The sequence below is a fragment of the Chiroxiphia lanceolata genome, chromosome 15, assembly GCF_009829145.1.
Source record: "Chiroxiphia lanceolata isolate bChiLan1 chromosome 15, bChiLan1.pri, whole genome shotgun sequence".
Classification (NCBI taxonomy): Eukaryota; Metazoa; Chordata; class Aves; order Passeriformes; family Pipridae; genus Chiroxiphia; species Chiroxiphia lanceolata.
The window spans coordinates 14,255,645-14,272,980 of record NC_045651.1 but is presented as its reverse complement, the minus strand read 5'-3'; the positions used below and the strand labels follow the sequence as shown (position 1 = coordinate 14,272,980).

General features: G+C 52.5%; 1 protein-coding gene and 1 long non-coding RNA gene across 4 annotated transcripts in view; one reads left to right on the top strand and one right to left on the bottom strand.

Annotated features, from left to right (window-relative positions):
* Positions 1 to 17,336, bottom strand: part of FLT4 (fms related receptor tyrosine kinase 4) — a 56,284-nt gene that overhangs the window by 8,922 nt on the left and 30,026 nt on the right. For all 3 annotated transcript variants that reach the window (XM_032703164.1, XM_032703165.1, XM_032703166.1), the window contains exons 5-24: positions 16,340 to 16,502; positions 15,983 to 16,122; positions 15,097 to 15,265; positions 14,379 to 14,496; positions 13,668 to 13,819; positions 12,813 to 12,975; positions 10,888 to 11,032; positions 8,197 to 8,305; positions 6,793 to 7,152; positions 6,397 to 6,543; positions 5,621 to 5,752; positions 5,249 to 5,355; positions 4,809 to 4,944; positions 3,887 to 3,991; positions 2,372 to 2,485; positions 2,047 to 2,135; positions 1,682 to 1,829; positions 1,017 to 1,111; positions 547 to 669; positions 130 to 241 (exon numbers count right to left, since the gene is read on the bottom strand). In XM_032703164.1, coding sequence (XP_032559055.1) covers positions 130 to 241; positions 547 to 669; positions 1,017 to 1,111; positions 1,682 to 1,829; positions 2,047 to 2,135; positions 2,372 to 2,485; positions 3,887 to 3,991; positions 4,809 to 4,944; positions 5,249 to 5,355; positions 5,621 to 5,752; positions 6,397 to 6,543; positions 6,793 to 7,152; positions 8,197 to 8,305; positions 10,888 to 11,032; positions 12,813 to 12,975; positions 13,668 to 13,819; positions 14,379 to 14,496; positions 15,097 to 15,265; positions 15,983 to 16,122; positions 16,340 to 16,502 — 2,827 coding nt within the window. The remainder of the gene's footprint in view (positions 1 to 129; positions 242 to 546; positions 670 to 1,016; positions 1,112 to 1,681; positions 1,830 to 2,046; positions 2,136 to 2,371; positions 2,486 to 3,886; positions 3,992 to 4,808; positions 4,945 to 5,248; positions 5,356 to 5,620; positions 5,753 to 6,396; positions 6,544 to 6,792; positions 7,153 to 8,196; positions 8,306 to 10,887; positions 11,033 to 12,812; positions 12,976 to 13,667; positions 13,820 to 14,378; positions 14,497 to 15,096; positions 15,266 to 15,982; positions 16,123 to 16,339; positions 16,503 to 17,336) is intronic.
* LOC116794483 lies at positions 1,543 to 17,231 on the top strand. Its single transcript, XR_004359811.1, has 4 exons — positions 1,543 to 1,649; positions 2,083 to 2,168; positions 12,481 to 12,637; positions 17,139 to 17,231. It is a non-coding gene; the product is annotated as an uncharacterized LOC116794483 (long non-coding RNA).

Genomic DNA, 17,336 nt, shown 5'->3' with positions numbered 1-17,336 from the left:
GGTGTCACTTCTCATAAGTCCTTAGATGTGCTTCAGAACGTCAGGGCCTCCTGCACAGACACACCCACCAAACTGCTATGTGGGTAGAGATGTTTCCCTCAGCAGCATGATATCCTCATTAGCACTCACCTAGTGAGAAAATTTCCCAGAGGAGGACCCCAAAGGACCAGACATCACTCTGTGTAGTGTAAACCTTGTCAAAGATGCTTTCTGGAGCCATCCACTTCAGTGGGAGACGGGCCTGCAGGAGGAAGAAGCAAGGCACAAGCATTTAGTCAGGCACATGAAGTAGGACAGCCCTTCTTGTTGCAACGGGATGAAAGGGATGAAAGGAAATCAGAGCTGACAGCCCTGCTCCTCTCTCCGTGGAGTGATGGAGGTTTGGTTACATCAGAGAGGGATGGAGACACTGGTGGAGGAGGACAGGACATTTGTCATTGGGCAAATGGCTTCTCGTCCCAGCCATGTAAGTGGTTCCACTCCTCCTTTCTCATCTTTTTGTCAAGGGGGCCTAATCTGTTGAGGGTTTGAGAAGATGGCACTCACACTGCCTTTCCTGACATAGTCAGGGTCCTTGTAGATGTCCCGGGCCAGGCCGAAGTCACAGATCTTTACCACATTGTTCTCTGACAGCAGGATATTGCGAGCTGCCAGGTCTCTGTGGATGCACTGAGGGCACACAAAGAGGACGGGGCAAAATCAGAGGGATAGGAACAACAATTGGAAAGTGCAGAGCACCTCCCTCCCCCCTGTGAGCCTGAGCTGTAATGGGGAAATGGTAGAAGTGGGCAGGAGCTAAAGATAAAAATCTCAGAAGGGGATAGTTAAGGAGAGGTTGAAACACAGGAGGACTAATTTCCCATCTTTGTGTACATGTGACTACCTCAGATTTCCTGAGAAGTGTGAGGTAGACCACGGAATCTCTCCGTGTGTCACCTGTAAAGCAGCTGTAAGCAGGTCTTCTCTCATCAGGCACGCACAAAAGATCAGGTGAGCAAAGGAAAGGGTGAACTCACCTTTCGAGATGCCAGGAACTCCATGCCACGTGCTACCTGGAAGCTGTAGCAAATCAGGTCTTCCATTGTCAAGGGACTTTGCCACAAGTCATCCACTATCCAGGAGTACAAGAAAATGATTAGACAGTGAGCAATCTGTTGTCCTGCTTGCCTCTCTCCAGGACTCGTGGGGTACAGCCAGTCTCTCAGTGAGATACAGCTAGTTCTCAGTGGTAGTTGGAGTAATCAGCTCCCCTCTAAGATTTTCTGCTTAGGTGGCAGAAGACACACGGCAGGAACCTGCTCAAGTGTGAGGAGAATGAGTCCAGACTCCAGCATATGTCAGTCAGACAGAGCTGTGGGGAATGGGACTGGAACAGACTTTGAAGGTCAGCTCATCATTCCTGTCCTAGGGAGGACCCACCAAGATCCCCCTCAATTCTCCTTTCTTTAGGCTAAAAAACCCCAAAGGAATTTAATCCTCTCTTCTGGGTTTACAGAGTCTATTACAAGAGACAAGAGATGATGTAACAGCCCTGTTCAGGGAATTGCCGTGCAACAGTGATCAGCTCCAAGGCTGGGTCCCAGCTCCCCACTGATATTCTCTACCCATTCCCCAAACTAGCCAAGTCTGGCATTTTTTTGGTGGCCCAGGTGAGGAGCTGCTGCCAAGGCTGGAGCATTACCTTCCTGGATGGGGTGTGCTGTCTGGCTCTTGTGCATGAGGAAGCGGTGGAAGATGGCGCTGTCGCTGGTCCCGGAGCGGCTCCTCCTGTCTGCTCTCACGGCCTCCACGATGGACTGCACCTGGATACGCAGCCTGGGAGACTTCTCCTGGCAAAGGGACCATATCAAAACCCTCAGCAGGCAACACACATTGTAACCCCTGCACCCACGCTGTGCACAGTCTTTTCCTGTTCTTAAACCGATCTTCCATTGCAGAAAGAAGGACAGAGGGTGTCTTTGTCACACTGTCAGATCACGCATGAGGCTGCACATCTTCCTTCCCTAGACGTGGGACAGGTCCCTAGGGGCAAAGGAAGCTACGTACCCTGTAAGGACTGAATCCTTCCCGCTTGGTCCGCAGGTAGTTGGAGAGGTTGCCATATTTGCAGAACTCAACAATAACCATGAGTGGACCTGGTGAGAAGACACCAAGGGTCAGGGCAAGAGGTAAGGGCTTGAGCTGGTCAGAATTTACCCCAACTCATGTTATGTGCAGTCCCACTGAGCTGTGACATCTGCCCCAAGTGCACACAAACACACTGATAACCTCCTCACACATCCCTCTGATCACACACGTGGCCAGCAAAAAGGACATGGGACAAGCACTTATCTCTGGGAGCAGGCACAGCCTGTTGCCCTGGGATATTTACCATTGGGTTTGGTACAGGCACCCAGCAAATTCACCACATTGAGGTGATTCCCGATGTGAATGAGGATCTTCAGCTCTGACATCAGTGCCTTGTGCTCGCTCGCAGTAGCTCCCTCTGGAAACACACAGACCATGTCATGATGCCTCCTCACAGCTTTTCACTCCCCCTCACCACCCTCCTCTTAGCAGCATGTTAATATGAGTCTTGCTGAGGAGACTGCCCTCAAAGCCTGGGTACATTTTGTTACTGTGTGTTCCCACATGAAATGTCAAGCCTTGTCTGGAGATCCCAGGATCCCTGCTGTAACACGTACGATGCTCTCTGCAGGTGCAGGGACCCAGGGCAAAGGACAACACAATCTGTGCCCAACAGATTTTTCCTTGTGATAGCTGTACAGTGAAAAAGATCACTTGAGGCTTACATACATATGCACCCGTTTGAATCTCTGCCCTTTCGGCCTCCAAACAGAAATAACGAGCCATAAAACAATTAGGAACAAAAGACATCTGATTCTTTTTATCACAATTGAAGATAGGAGCTGTCTCAACTCAAACTCAGATATCTTTTTATGATTCTAATAGCAAGCACAGTGTCATGCCCCTGCCATCTCTCTGTACTTCATCTTCTCTCAAGTGCCAAATTCACATCAATTCTTGACCCTCTGTTTTACCCTCAGGGTGTGTTCTCTGGTTTTGTGTGCCTTTTCATACTTCTCACTTCCCCATATGCATTTTGTCTTAGCTGAGAGTTTGTAAATTTAGCCTGAGAGACAGAAGCATCCTCTTGAGCTGCAGCTGATGGGCCAGGTGAGAGCCATGCCTCAAAGGACTGTAAAGCAATCTTGCATGACAGCCTTCCCCTGCATTGCTGTGCAGAGCATCTGTACACTTGCAGTGCTAAGTAGTGGTCAGATGAGCCATGACTTGGTTTCCACATACAGGCCACTTTTGGCCAGAGACTGCATCAGTGTTTTGTTTGGTGCCAAATTACAGAATAATGTTTTGGGTGCCTCATTGAGAGAATAGCTATAAAAGGTTAAAATCTCACTCTGGATTGACCAGGCTTTGGGTGCAAAGCCAATTTAGCCCTCAGAGCTGGGTAAGAGCTGCAACCTCCCTCCTTACCCAGCTCTGAATCTGTCCCATAAACACAAAATATAGGCACATTTGGAAGAGGGCAATTGGGAGCAACACTTCCTTTAGTGACCTGCCAAAGAGGGGCTCCAGATTTCTGTTTGTCCTTTGAGACAGATTTCATTCTTTGCCTTTGAAGACAACTAAATTTCCTTGAAAGCTGAGTTCCCGAAGTCTCTACTGTCTGTTCTGCCACTTGCCTCCCAGTGCAGCTGAATGGGGACAAAGCATCCATGAGGGAGAGACTAGAGCATCAACTTTGTTGAGGCCAAGAAGCCATTAATTAAGACATAAAGGCATTTGCAGGGTGGACATTTCCTGTCAGGTGCTTCATTTGTTGCTGTCTACACACACTGAGTGTTTTGCTTCACTGTCCACATACCTTTCAGCATTTTGACTGCTACAGTCTCACAGCTGTTACTTTTATTGATCCCAAATGCTGATGCTTCCACCACCTTCCCAAAGGCACCGTGACCCAGGACTTTACCTATGGACAAAGAAAGAGGCAGTGTGAAGAAAGGCAGGTGCAGAACAGGCAGAATAGAATGAAAGAAAACAAAAATCCCAACAGGAAACCATGGGAAGAAGAAAGAAAAAAATATCATAAAGGAAAAGGAAGGAATGGAACATGTGCCCTTTCAGGTGGCTGCTTGCTGTGTTGGTGAGAATAAGAGAAAGGATGATGGGAGGAACTGAGACAGAGCTGGCATGGACAAAGCAGAGGAAGGAAATGGCCCTGCAGAAGTGAGGGGCTGTTTGTTGCCCTCAAGCAACAAGTTGTTGTGTGTGGGAAAGGTAAACATGACCCCTTGCAGCAGAGCAGTCAGGGCTAATATCACTGCTCTGTGCCTCAAAGGTAGTCTGCTGCTCTTTAAACCCTGCCAGACAGAGAACAGGGACTGCAGGTGGGTGTCTCAGCATGAGGACTATAAAGGATGCAGTCCTGGTGCTGAACTCGGGTACCTGCTGTGAACTGGACTGCTCTGTCCAGACTGCCACTTGGAGAATATGGGGATGTGTTTTAAAGCATGCCCAGGGGTATTCTGGTCTCAGAGATGCCTGTGTGGGTATTTTGAAAGAGTCTGGGCTTACAGGTGGCTCAGATCTGTCCATAGTCAGAGCCAAAGAGATTTCCCAGGCACAGCTGGGCTTTAGGGACAGTCTGGGGAAGAAGATGGGAAGCCTGAGGCAGAGAGAAAGCATTAAATGCACAGAAGTGTGTAAGAAACCCGGAGCGTGAGTTTGAAGGGCTGGTGGGAAGTCCTGACCACAGCATGCAGTGGTAGGGAGGGGTTCTGGCTCACCCAGGCGCAGACGATCTCGTGGGAACTCCCACTTGCTGGAATCATAGGGCAGGTACTCGCACTGCTCCTCCAAGGGCACCTCGCCGGGGTCCATGATGATGGAGAGGTAGCCTGTCTTGATGTCTGCATGGGCAGGCTGCAGGAATCAGCCAACACAAAGGGTGAGGAGGTGCCCTCCCTGCCCTGGGTGCTGAATCCCAGAGGGGATTTGTATTCTTTGCCTGCCTTAACTTGCTACCCTCTAGCAAAGGCCATTCCCTGCCACGTCCTTTTCCACTGCCCTTATGCACTCAGTCCTTAGCAGTGAGAGCACTTGAAGCTTCACTCAGTGACCTTCTTTTTTTAGCGGGTGATGTCATGCAGCTCCACATCACTGCAGTGGAGTTGCCCCAAGCCCTGCTATGTCACCTTCCCTGCCTGGCACAGAGACAGTCACATACCCTTTTGATGTTGCAGAAGATGAGAATAAGGAGGATCCAGAAGAAAACAGCGATAACCCCAGTCCCAATCAGGATGACAATCTCCACATTGGTCCTGTCATCAGAGCCTGTGGGGTGGGAGGGAAATTGTAGCTTCAGAGATTCCCACTCTGTGCCCCAGCTCAGCCATCCCTTGTGGCCTGCATCAGGTGACTGGGGATGTGTTTGCCTGAGCTAAACATGCTCTGGACTACAGATTACAGCACCATGCCACCAGCAAGGCCAAGGGGCTTTCACTGCCTCCCATTGTCACAGGGAAGAGGTGTGGGACCTTGCCCACAGCTCTTACTCCGTCCGTCCCTTCATCCCCAGGGGAGTTGTGGCTGCTGGTACCTTCCACAGAGACGCTGGCCGAGGAGTTCACACAGCCCTTGGCGTTGCAGACGCTGCACAGGTAGAGCCCAGCATCCTCCTCCCTCACCCTCTGAATGCTCAGCCTCTGGTTGAAGTCTGCCAGGTCAATCCCTGTAAGGCACAGAGGGTTGTGGTGGTCACTCACAGGGAGGGAAGATTAGTATACTGGATTCGCTCAGGCTCAAAATCAGGCTCCTATTTTTTGGCTGATTCATTTTAGATGTCAGAATGAAATCACACCAGCTGGTAGAGGCTCTTCTATGGCCTGATGGCCTCAGAAATACCCTGTAGGGGACTTCGCCAGGCAATGTATGGAGGGGACAAATCCCACACCAAGCATGTTGGATAGGGACAGTGCCCAGGCAGTTCAGCTGGTGTGTCAAGTTCTGCTTCAGCTTTTCCCTATGCAACGTGCCTGGATCCTTCCCACGTTCCTTCCATGAGATCTGGGTTGCTCTCTGCTTAAGCAGAGATGCCAGGCACTGGGCTGAGAGTAAGAATATGAATGATTTATCTCTCTCTGCTCTCCAGCTGCACATGCACATGCACAGACAGTACTGAGCCAGGCCCTGGGGCATAGACTTGGCCAGTGAGACTGCATCAAACTGGGACAGAATTTGATTAAAACGAGTCTGGCCAAATTCAGAGAACAAGTGCCTTTGCCTGGGCACAGCAACTCCCAGAACTCAGCAGTGTTCAGATCTCCAACAGCTGAACACTATGCCCTGCCTTTGATTCACCCCAGCCCACTGTACCTGACACTTCTTCCACCAGTTTCTCGTCTTTGTACCAGCTGATTGCAGGAATGTGGTTGCCGTCCACCTTACAGCGCATCTCTATGGAGTCGCTGACGTTCACCCAAATGTCTGTCAGGTTCTGCTTGAGGCGGGGGATCTCCAGGGCTGGAGGAGCAGCACAAAGAGGAGGAGGGGAAAACGGGAAACTGATTGATCAAAAGAATATCTGTGTTCCTGAGGGGCTTTGGGTCTCAGACCCCTGCTGAAGGGTGCCTTGAGAACCCAGGTGCCCTGCCTTTGCCACCTTGAGTTTAGCTTGCTTGCGTGGCTTCCCCTGGGGACGGACTGGGAAGCTCATGGCAGGAAGAGCACCAGCTCTCCTCTGTCACTCCCGCCAGCCCTGTGGACCCTCACCCTGCACAGAGATGTATTTCTTGTGGCAGTGTTTCTCCCGGGTCTTCCTGTTCTGCACCTCACACACGTAGTCTCCCTCCTCGTTCAGGGAGATGTTGGGGATGGTGAGCAGCAAAGTGGCATCATTGGAGTGGGGCTGAAAGCGCAGTTCCCCCTGCATCTTGGTGGCGTAGTGGTGGACATTCTTACAGTCCAGCACAAGGGGATTGCCCTCTTCATCGTGGAGCTTGGAGAGGTTCAGCCGATACCACTGCAGGTTCTCATAGGTGTAGTTGTCTGCATTGCAGCTCAGCTGTAGGTCCTGCCCCTCTATGGGCTCTTCCGAGGGCTGGGACTCAATCTCGAACCCGTCTGGAATGGCTTTCAGGAAGGAAATGAACATGTGAATGAGTTTTCATGGCTGAGCTGCCAGACACAATGAAACTGGCTCCTTGGGCTCAGCTCTCTGAGATCCGCCTGTCCTCAGGGTAAACAAAACCACTGCAGAGTAGAACTGTGACATGCAAACTGCTGGCAAGCACAGCTTAAGCCCAGCGAGTGTTATGGGATATTCTGAAGTGCCCGGGTCAGATTAAGATGGGGTCACAAATGAAGCAAGCTGGGGAGGTCTCAGTTGGGCTGCTACTGCTCTCAGCTCAGCTGCACCCTTCTGGTTTGCACACATGCCTGCTTTTACACGTGCAGGCAGTGACACAGCAGCCTGGACAACTGCACGTGTGGAGATTCCTGGAGCAGCCACTGAAGATGTGCACCTGGCTCCACAACAGCTGGAGGATCTGACAGCACAGGCATTACCACGAGGGCCATGAGCCCAGCCTTCTGGGGTCTGTCCATAAGATAAGTCTCTGCTGTGCCCTTGCTGGACTCCCTGTCCCAATGGACAGGGACAGACTCCTGCCAGCCCGGGGTACTGCTGACAGGAGGCTTATGAAGCCCCATATGGGCCACGACTCCAGCCCACACTGCTGGGCTCTGGCTTCTTTGAACTCATCTTCCTCCCACCACCAAAATCCCGTGGGGACTCTGCCAGGGCTTCAGGCCAGCGGGACCTGGCCTGGGAGTGGGTCGGGTGGTGCCACTAGAGGATGCTCTTGGACCAGGCACACTCCCAGACGAGGGAGCTGCCTGGGCTTCAGACCAGCAGCCTATCCCCAGCCCAGGACCTGCCCAGAACATGCCAGGGCTGCTCCAGGACCTAGGCACAGGCAGCCCCGGCTCACCCCCAGGTCTGCCTGCCAAACTCTGCCTGTGCTATCTGCTGCCAGCCCTGCTTTCCTTCTGGCTTCCCAGTCACTGTTGAAGGTCCTAACTGAGAAGGGCAGGACCCAGCAGCTCTAGGGACCTGCTTTTTTTCCAGCAGAGAGCTTGGCTGGTGCAGGGAGAGGGGAGATTTGCAGTACTCACTGGTCACATAGAAGTAGATCAGCCGCTCGTCTCGACCCACTTTATTAGAGGCAATACACTTGTACATGGCTGAGTTGTTGGCCTCCTGGATGGCCAGTTTGCTGACTGTCTGATGGGGGAAGAGAGTATAAGGAGGAGTTAGGAAGAGCAAGGGAGAAGAGAAGTAGGATCACTGCTGCTCTCCGGCAGGCAGCAAAGCCCCCAGCAAGCCTAGCTCCAGGCAGCAGCTATACCTGGGAAAGGGTTATGCAAAAATAGCTCCTTATTCAATAGCCCTTTGTGCATTTCAAGCCTAAAAGTTGGCTCTAGCAACAACAACATGATTTTATTCCCAATCTCTTCTCTTTTTTATGGAGCCCAGTCAGCATAGATGCCTCACCATGGAAGCAAAGTTCTTGCTGAGCCCCTCGGGTCACCATGGGGACAGTTACTGCCCCCCTTGCTGTGCTCAGCAAGGAGGACAGTAACATGATGCAGGTCTGAGGGGATGGCTAAGCTCCTGCCAAGCTTTATTTATAACAGTAAGGAGAAAGGGAAAGGACACCAAGGCTCTGATTCCCTGAGCCCTCTGCAGTTAAGTGACTACTTGGTGTCCCGTAGGTTCAGTGGAATTTACAGGTACTTACAGGCCTGCCAGCACTCCTTTTATCCATAAGGAGAAATCAAACCTATGAAAGCATCCCAGCTCTCACCAATTCAGGAAGGACAGTTTAAATTTCAAGTGTACATAGACACGGTCCTAAAAGCTTCCTCTTCCATCTTTCTAGCAAGACATGACTGAGATTGGGCAAACATCCAGGCTGCCATCCTGGGAGCACGGACCCAGGAGATGCTGCTTCCAAATAAGCCAGGAAAAGCAGCTGGGGAATAAGGCTGCTCTCCTCCTCCTGGCTCACACTGCACATCTGTGAGCTGCCGAATGTGTTACAAGCACTCCCCTTAGAGGAGACCTGCAGTTTGAAGCTCCAGTTTAAATGACAAGTTAATCACACGCAGAAATCCCTCTAATGAGACAATGTCTAAAATGCAAAAATAATGTGTTCCTACTTTGCCTTACAAAGGGAAACTACTTTGCCTTTACTATTCATCCCATAGACTTGGGGAAGCATTTCCGTTGTAAGTGGTAATGCATTAGCTTGGGTTAACCAGAAGGAACAGTCATTCATTCAGTGCCTACTCAATGCAGCTGAAGTGACCTTATTACTAGTACTTTTGTGCATTGCCTTTTCCGTTTCTTGGGGTTATTCAGTACAGCTGAAGTGACCCTATTGCTGGCACTTTTGTGTGCTGCCTTTCCTGTTTCTTGGGCATTTTCCTTCTAATCCGCAGTGTTACGCTGGAATTGGGGTTTCTGGATCTGACATCATCCTGCTGCCTGCAGTGCATGGCTGTGCCCTGCACACCCTGTGGCTTGTTTTGGCCTTACCAGATAGAATAAAACCCAGGAGGATGGTAAAAGAAGACAGGCAGAAAGGAACAGAGGGAGTGAAAGCAGATTTGAGGACATAGCATCCCACTCTTTTCTCCTAAAGGTCTTGCACATCCCTGGGATGCACAACCTAATTTGAAGCTCCTGGACAATTACAACCAAACAGATGGAATGAGAGGGACACAGCTGAGGAATAGGAGGAATAGAATGAGGAAAATAGGGAAAGATTAAAAAGGGCCAAGATGAGTGTCACATCTGGAGAGAGATGCAAGGGCTTCTCACTCAGGAGCTCCCACCAGCCGTGCTTTCCTCCCCGGGGGACACCAACCACTGCCTCTCCCTTCAGTTACCCTGGGAGGAGAAGCATCTGCTCTTGCCACTCTTTTGGCAGAGTGATGAACTCCCAGCCAGGCCAGGGGACGGGAAGTGCCTTTAGAGGTGTGTAGGAAAACAGGAAGTGACTTTCGGAAACAGGGGCTCATTTGTTTGTTCTGCATCCCCCTGTGAGCGGCTGGTGCCCGACACCAGCGGGAACAGGAACCCCGTCACGGCGCAGACCTGACACTCACGGCTACCAGAGAGGCAGAAAGAAACAGGCAGCAAGCAGGTCACACACTACACACTGCAATGAGGGAGAGAGGTTCCTTCCAGAAAGGAAATGCTGTGATGGAGAAGTGGGCTCTGTGGGGCACACGTGCTCTCACTCACAAACCTGCAGTGGATGGATGCCACCATCTCCATACCACCCTCACCCCCCCGGGTTGGGGACAGCTGGATGAAATGCCCCACCAGACCTATGAACATTCCCAGGGCCAGGGATTTCCTGGCCAGTTTGTGACTCCTGCTTTCCTACCCAGGCTGTTCTGCAGGGTTTGGCTCTACAAGATCAGCCTGTGCTCAGAAATGGCCAAGGGAGCCCTCATGGCACACGTTCCTCATGCCCTCCCTAGCTGGATGCCCTGTGTTCAACAGCAATCCATGTAATCCCTCCTGTGCAGCCAGCCCCGGTGGGAGCCTCTCTGGTCACAGGGTAATTTGTCAGAGATGACAGCTCTCCCTTGCCCTGGGGCTGCCTGGTACTGCAGAGCCCCAGGGCTGGGAATGGCTGTTGATGGTTCATTTTAGAAGCAGAGGTGTGAAGCCCTCCTCAAATCTGTCTCTGCCAGGCTCCTTTCCAGCCCGCTTTTGCTGGCTGATGGCAAAGGACCCCTGTGCCTGTCTCCAGCTCCCTGCCCCAGGATGGGTTTGGGATACAGCCTCACCTTGTTGCGCCCCTCCACGAACTCCACCCAGGTGTCAATGCTCTCGATGGGGTTCACTGCATCCTGCTGTGTCACATCTTTCCAGTCCTTGCACTCGGGCATCCGGTCCCGCTGATGGCGTCTTGCTGCCCGGTGCCTGCTGTTGCTAATCCAGTAGCCAGGGAGAAGCAGGAGAAAGAGGAGAGAGATAGAGAGTTGGTCAGCTGGGTAAAAGGCAGCAAAAGTAGCTTTGTGTCTGAGGATTGATGTCCCTGTCCTACAACTCTGCAAAATTTCCCGGGTCTTTCCGTTACACAGTTCTGATGTGCTTTATAAGGGTGCTCTGCAACCACTAGTGAGGCAAAAATCTGTACATGTGAAAATTGAGGCAGAGAACAGATACAGGTGTCCCAGGCAGTGTCTTCATCTTTCCTTCCTGAGTGGAGAAAGGCAGGGGTGAAATCAGTTCACATGTGCCTAGGGCAGCTCTTGATGTCATTTTGCTCAGCACCAAGGCCTTAAAGCCCTACTGGGACTGAGAGTCAGGGATGTCACCGACTGGCTGGTGCTGGCCCGGAGAGCAGATGGTGCAACATCTAAGGGCACAGCACCCAGGGGTGCTCCTGCTGCCCCTGATTCAACAAAAAGCAGGAGGGACACATCCCAAGTAAAGGTGCTGCTCGGGGGTGGTGGTACCTCTTCAGCCTGAGACAGGTGAGTGGGGAGAAGTGCCCGGATCTGTCGGGGACCCAGGATGCTGCAGCCTGCAGGGTGCTTCTGGAATGCAGGTCGAGGAGGAAGATGGCAAGGTCTGCCCAAAATCCAGGGTGGGAGGAGTGGAAGGAGAGGCTTAGGGTAGCAGGGGAGCAAGGTGGAGCTGAGTGGAGCTGCCCAGGAGCAGTGGCAAGGGTGTGTGTGGGGCAGAGCTTGGTGAGGCAAACACACCGGTGAGCTGTGTAAACAACAGGAAGCTAGAAAGAAGCCTCCTGCATCCTCTGGAGCTATGCTAGGCAGAAATACGGTGGCCCTGGGAGACAGTGCTCATAATTCACAGGTCCCTCTGCTTCCTGACAGGGCCATAGTGCACTTGCATGCAATGGAAAGCTCTCTGGCATTCCTGGCTTGGCAAAAGCCTGCACAGGGCTGCAGGACCTGGCTTCCTCCAGGCACCCTGATGTCCTCCACCCTGACTGCTCTGGCTACAACTCCCCAGCATCCCTTTTTCTTCTTCCTGTGAGGCTGTCACTAAAAAATGCCACTGCAGCCCTACCTGGTGCTGTTCCAGCTTCACAGGGCACAGGCAGTGAGCAGGCACCCTTCATGTCTACCTATTGGTGCTGCTGGCACAAAAATGCTCCTGGAAAACCATCCAGAGAACTGCTACTTCCCCAGGATTCAGTAATTCTTTCCCACAAGCAGAAGCTGCCTATGAGCACTTTTGCTGCCATCATTACCCAGGAGAAGACATAGGACAGAAAAACCATGGGGACCACAGGGCAGGAATGGGATCAGCCTCAGTTGCTGTCTTGGGGTCTCACCAAGGGGCTGGAACAGCTTCTCCTCCAATCTGCCTCAGTTTCCCCATTAGCACAATGATCAGTGGTTTTATTGCAGACGCTGTGAGGTGTGGCTGTGCCATGGACATCCACTGACAGATGTAGATGACTGAGGATGCAGGGGACACTGTGGAAGTCGTTGGTGTCTGGGACCACCCAGGCTGGGCAAAACTCCTACACTGAGAACAGGTGTCTCCACTCTGCCTCCCCACGAGGTGAGTGGGTGTACAGTGCTCTGAGCTATCAGTCAGTGCTGCTCTCCTTGTGCCATGTCGTGGGTGGGAGAGCAGAAGTGGGACGGGGTCTGGGGCACAACCACAGTCACAAAAAGCCCATAATGCCAAACTGGTGGCCTGGGAAGACACAGGTATTGGAAGAAATGGCACTTACAGGCTGTGTCGGGAGAACATCCGACATGGCATCCATGGCCTCCACTGCCACTGGATCACCTCTGGCGCTGGGATGCCATAGACAGTGCAGGTGAGGGCCTGGGGGCTCTTCTTGGAGTAGATGCTTGGGGAAGAGGCTTCCTTCTCATGGATGCGCGGAGGGACTGCAAGGATCAGAGTGACATTGTGAGCGGCTGCAGGCTCAGCCACTCCCTCCCCATGCCAGGCACAGCCCTTCCCAGACCTGTCTGTGGAAAGCGTGGGCACTACAGCTCTCCAGCTCTCAGGGCAGCTCAGGCCTGCAAGGCACAGCAGGTTATACTTAGGCAGATTCAAGTGACATCATTTCTCCTTCCTCTGTCTGGATGGTGCAGGGCTCAAAGCACTGTCTGGCAGCCCCCAGTCCAGGGCCACAGAGCCTGCTGGGGGCACATATCCAAGCAGCAGTGCCATTCCATCTGGATCCTATATGACAGGGACCAGTTTCTGCTGTGGGAAAATTCCCTAGGAGCTTCCCACCCAGAGGAACTACTCCAGATCGAGACTTCGCGTGTGTGGCAGCTGCCCTGCCCTCAAGTCCACATCAGTCAGGGTCACTCTCAGCAGCATCTCCATCTGCAACTGGGAAGTGGCCCCTGCCCAAAGTGATGGAGCCAGAAACGAAACTGTGCCATGCCACCCAAGCCAGAAGGAACCAGCCTCACTGTAACCAGAGAGTCCCTCAGCAATGGGACAGAAAGAGATGATGTACCAACTGCTTTAGGACAACAATGGGGACTTGGTCTTGGAGCAGCCCCAAAGGCTGGGGCCATGGGCTCAGCTCTGCCCCCCCAGCCCAGCCCTGGCCCCCCCTTACCATTGACGATTAACTGGAGGCTGATGTGCTTCTCCAGCCCTGCCAGCCTGTTCCGCAGAACCAGCGTGTATGTCCCGGCGTGCTGCTCCGACACATCCTTGATCTGCATTGAAGATTGAGATTGCTTGGGAATTAGCTTTCCATCCTTGTACCTGCGGGGAGGCAGAGAGAAAATGCAGCCATGGGGAGGAAGTGTCCCACTGGCAGCTGGGCAGGGGTTTGCTGGTCCTCACTAGAGCACAGTCGAGGTGCCCCTTGCTAGCACTGAGGACCTCTCTGGGGAGGACACTGGGCCTTCCCTGGACCTGAGTAACAGGTCTGTGCATCGACTCATATGGATGCGTGTGGGGCTGGGGATGCTGTGGCTCTGCCCTGAGCAGTGAGTGAGTGCAAAGCTCCCAGCTCTGGCCAGCTCTGGTGTAAGTGCAGCACGATGTTGCACACAGCCCACCCCACTATCTTGCACCTCTGAGCAGCAGAGGGACAAGAGGGACAGCTCCTGTGGGTGCTCTGCTTGGCTACTCCAGACAGTGCAGAGCTGCCAAGCCAAGGCTGAGCAGTTGAGAGCCAGGGCATTTGGGAGAAATTACTCCCATGGGTGGAAAAATGTGACCACAGAGGGACATAGCAAGGGGGCCAGGCTAGGCTTTCCCATTTGGCAGAGGGAAGAAGGAGAGGACAAAGCAGCTCAGGCTAAGAAAGGTGAGTTACCACTGGAAATCTGGTGGGGGGTAAGCCACAACTTTCACTGGCAGCTTCACAGCTTCATCTCCTGCAGTGGCTTCTATCACCGGGCCCTTCCTCCACTCCACATTGATGAAGGGCTTTTCTGCAAGAAAAAAAGTGAACATGGAGGAGAGCACAAAGGGACAGGCTGTCACCAAGCTCTGCTGCTCTCTCAGGGCCCAGCAGCAATGACCAAGGACAAGATAGGGCGTTGTGGCAGGGCAGCTGAGATCCTGGCGCCTGAAGAGCTGCCTCTGCCTCCCTCTTGGGAACCACTGGGGACACATGGAGACTGGTGACTTCCTGCTGCTGGGACACAGCCACCCAGTGCCAGTGATGCCTTGTGCTCCTGCAGCTGGTGCCTCCCAGGCCAGCCATGCCACAGGGGCACTGCATCTGCTGCAGGGCCATGAGACTCATGTGTCCTGCCATCCCACTGCATTTGGGCCAATTTGGTGTTGGCACCTCTCTCCCTCGTCATCTCTGCACCTTGCTGAATGTGATCGTGCTCCCAGTGTGGTGCTGGGACACAGAAGGGCTAAGGGACTGGAGGAAGGCTGGGTCTCACTACATCAGAGTGGATGGAGGTGCAGGAGCTGCTCTGCTGAGCCTTGGGACGAGCACTGCCCAGGCAGCCTGGGGACGGGCTCTACTGCAGCTCAGCTCTGGCTGTGGCTCTGTGAGGCAGAGGAAGGTGCTGTACCATGCACGATGACGTCGGTGCTCTCCTCCAGCATCTGGGCACCGGTGGTGGCAGTGCATTTGTACTCTCCCAGGTCCTGCTGGCTGACATTGTGGAGGGTCAGGATGCTGGAGAGCTCCGTGTGTGTCTGCAGGGAGTGGCGCTCGGACTCCACCACTGCTCGCTGTGTCTGCGGGAGACGACAGGGGGGAAGGGGACGAAAGACATCGGTGGGATGGGGCTGCGTGCATGGGCTCCTCACAGCTCTGATTCTTGCTGCCCAGTGCTTGCCTCTACCTGGACAGGTTTCTCCACAACTGACTGCCAGCCTCAGGGATGGAAAGGTAACATGTCCTGTGTACTGACTGCCTGAGGCTAAGGTCAGAGCTTAGCACATGTTTTGCTCTTATCTGCAGCCCAGGAACCAGGCTGGGAGCCCTATAGCTACATGAACTAAGTGATGCCATCAGGGGACTCCCCTGTCTCACCATTCCCAAGAGCCAGAGGCTACAACAAGGGGAAAACAAAGTGGGGAAGGGACCACCTTGCAGGCTCTTGGAAACGAGGGCTGTGTTACTAGAGTAGTTCTTTTTAAGCCAATTACTTTTGCTCTGGATTTGCACTGGTGGAATTGAATCCAGTGTTTTCCCAGGAGAGCCCCAGAGCAATAACACCTCGGCAAGGAGGCACCTTTCTGCCAGGAAAAGGGGTCTTCCCTCTGTCTGCCTTCTGCTGCAAGAGAGAAAAACGGGAAAACACTCTGACCAAGATGTCCAGGGCACAGCATGGGTAGGACCATGAAGCAGAGCCCTGTGAATGATGTGAAGAGGGAACAATGAATGGGCAGGAGGGGATGATTCAGACAGAAATGGTTCAGAACACAGGGAGCTGCTCTGTTTGCTGGTACCTGTTTTCCAGGGTAACTCCACTGGAAGCGGACACCAGAGTTGAACTCAGCCCACACTGTGCAGTTCAAGACCAGCTTCTCTCCCACTAGCAGCTCCATAGCTTTCTTGGGATACAGCTGGATGTCGTACAGCTCGCTCCCTGAGGCAGAATAGGCAACAAAAAACCATTTCTGATCTATTAACTCCTTGACTCAGACTGTGCAGTTACAGAGGGTTTGGGTATGACCTCCTGCTGCTTGGTGGGTGTTTCTGACACACAGTAAAGGAGATATAAGCACCATGCAGAGTCTGTGTAGCTAGAGAGGACCATAACAGAGTCACCCAAACTGCTCCCCTGCACCTTCCCAAATATTCACCTGCTATATGGATGATGAAGAAATTGGATTTGAAGACCTTCTTGTCGATGACAGTCTCACACTGGACAAACAAGAAGTCCCTGATCATGTGTGTCGGTACCTGCACTCCCTTCTTGTTGTCCCAGAAAATGCTTTTCCCGTCAGGGTGGATATAGAAATTTTGCTGGAAAAATCAACATTTTGCCAACTGAAATAAGAGGGTAACAACATTTCCACCCCACCCCTTCCAGACTTTACACTGGCTAACACATCCTCTTTGTGGGAAGAAATGATGCAGCATCTGTGCTGGCCTCCTGCCCTCTCCTCCCAAGGGTTTGTCATCTAGGAATTGCCTCCCCTCTACCCTGAGCAGCCGCATCCTGCACCATGAGCCACTCCATCTGCAGAGCAGGCCAGAGACTTCCAGGAATGGAAACTTCTAGAGATAGCTAAGGAAACTGATGCTGGTATCCCAAACATCAGCCCCACTGGGATGAGTGCTGACCTTGGGTAGTGTCCTTCCCGGGCAAGGGAAAGGCCCCTGGCCCCCAGAGTGTCCCTGGAGGCCTTTGTACAATAGTAACACTCATCCTGGAAGGATGTATTTGCATTGTAAAAAAAAAAAAAAAAAAAAAAAAAGGGAAAAAGAGGCAAAAGCAAACTGATAACAGAGCTGTTTTTAGCCTTGAGCCCCAGGGCTGCAGTCTCCTCCCCTGTGGGGATGCCGACCACCTAAAGGGGTTGTAGATCACAGAGACCAGGCAAACAGTGGATGCTGTGGGGAAATGGGTTTAAAACAAAGTCTTGTTTTGTTTCATAGAGCTCCAGGGAAGAGAAGCAAGGTTGGCAGGAAACCCGTGGGGTCTGCCCAAGGGAACTGGACAACACAGCTTCAACCAGCAAATAAAACAAGGAAGCCAGTGGCTTGTACTTTCCATGGAAAATTTATCCCATGCATTTTCCTTTCCTGGCAGTGCCTGTCCTGCTTCCACTCAGGCAATTACAAATGCAGAACAAA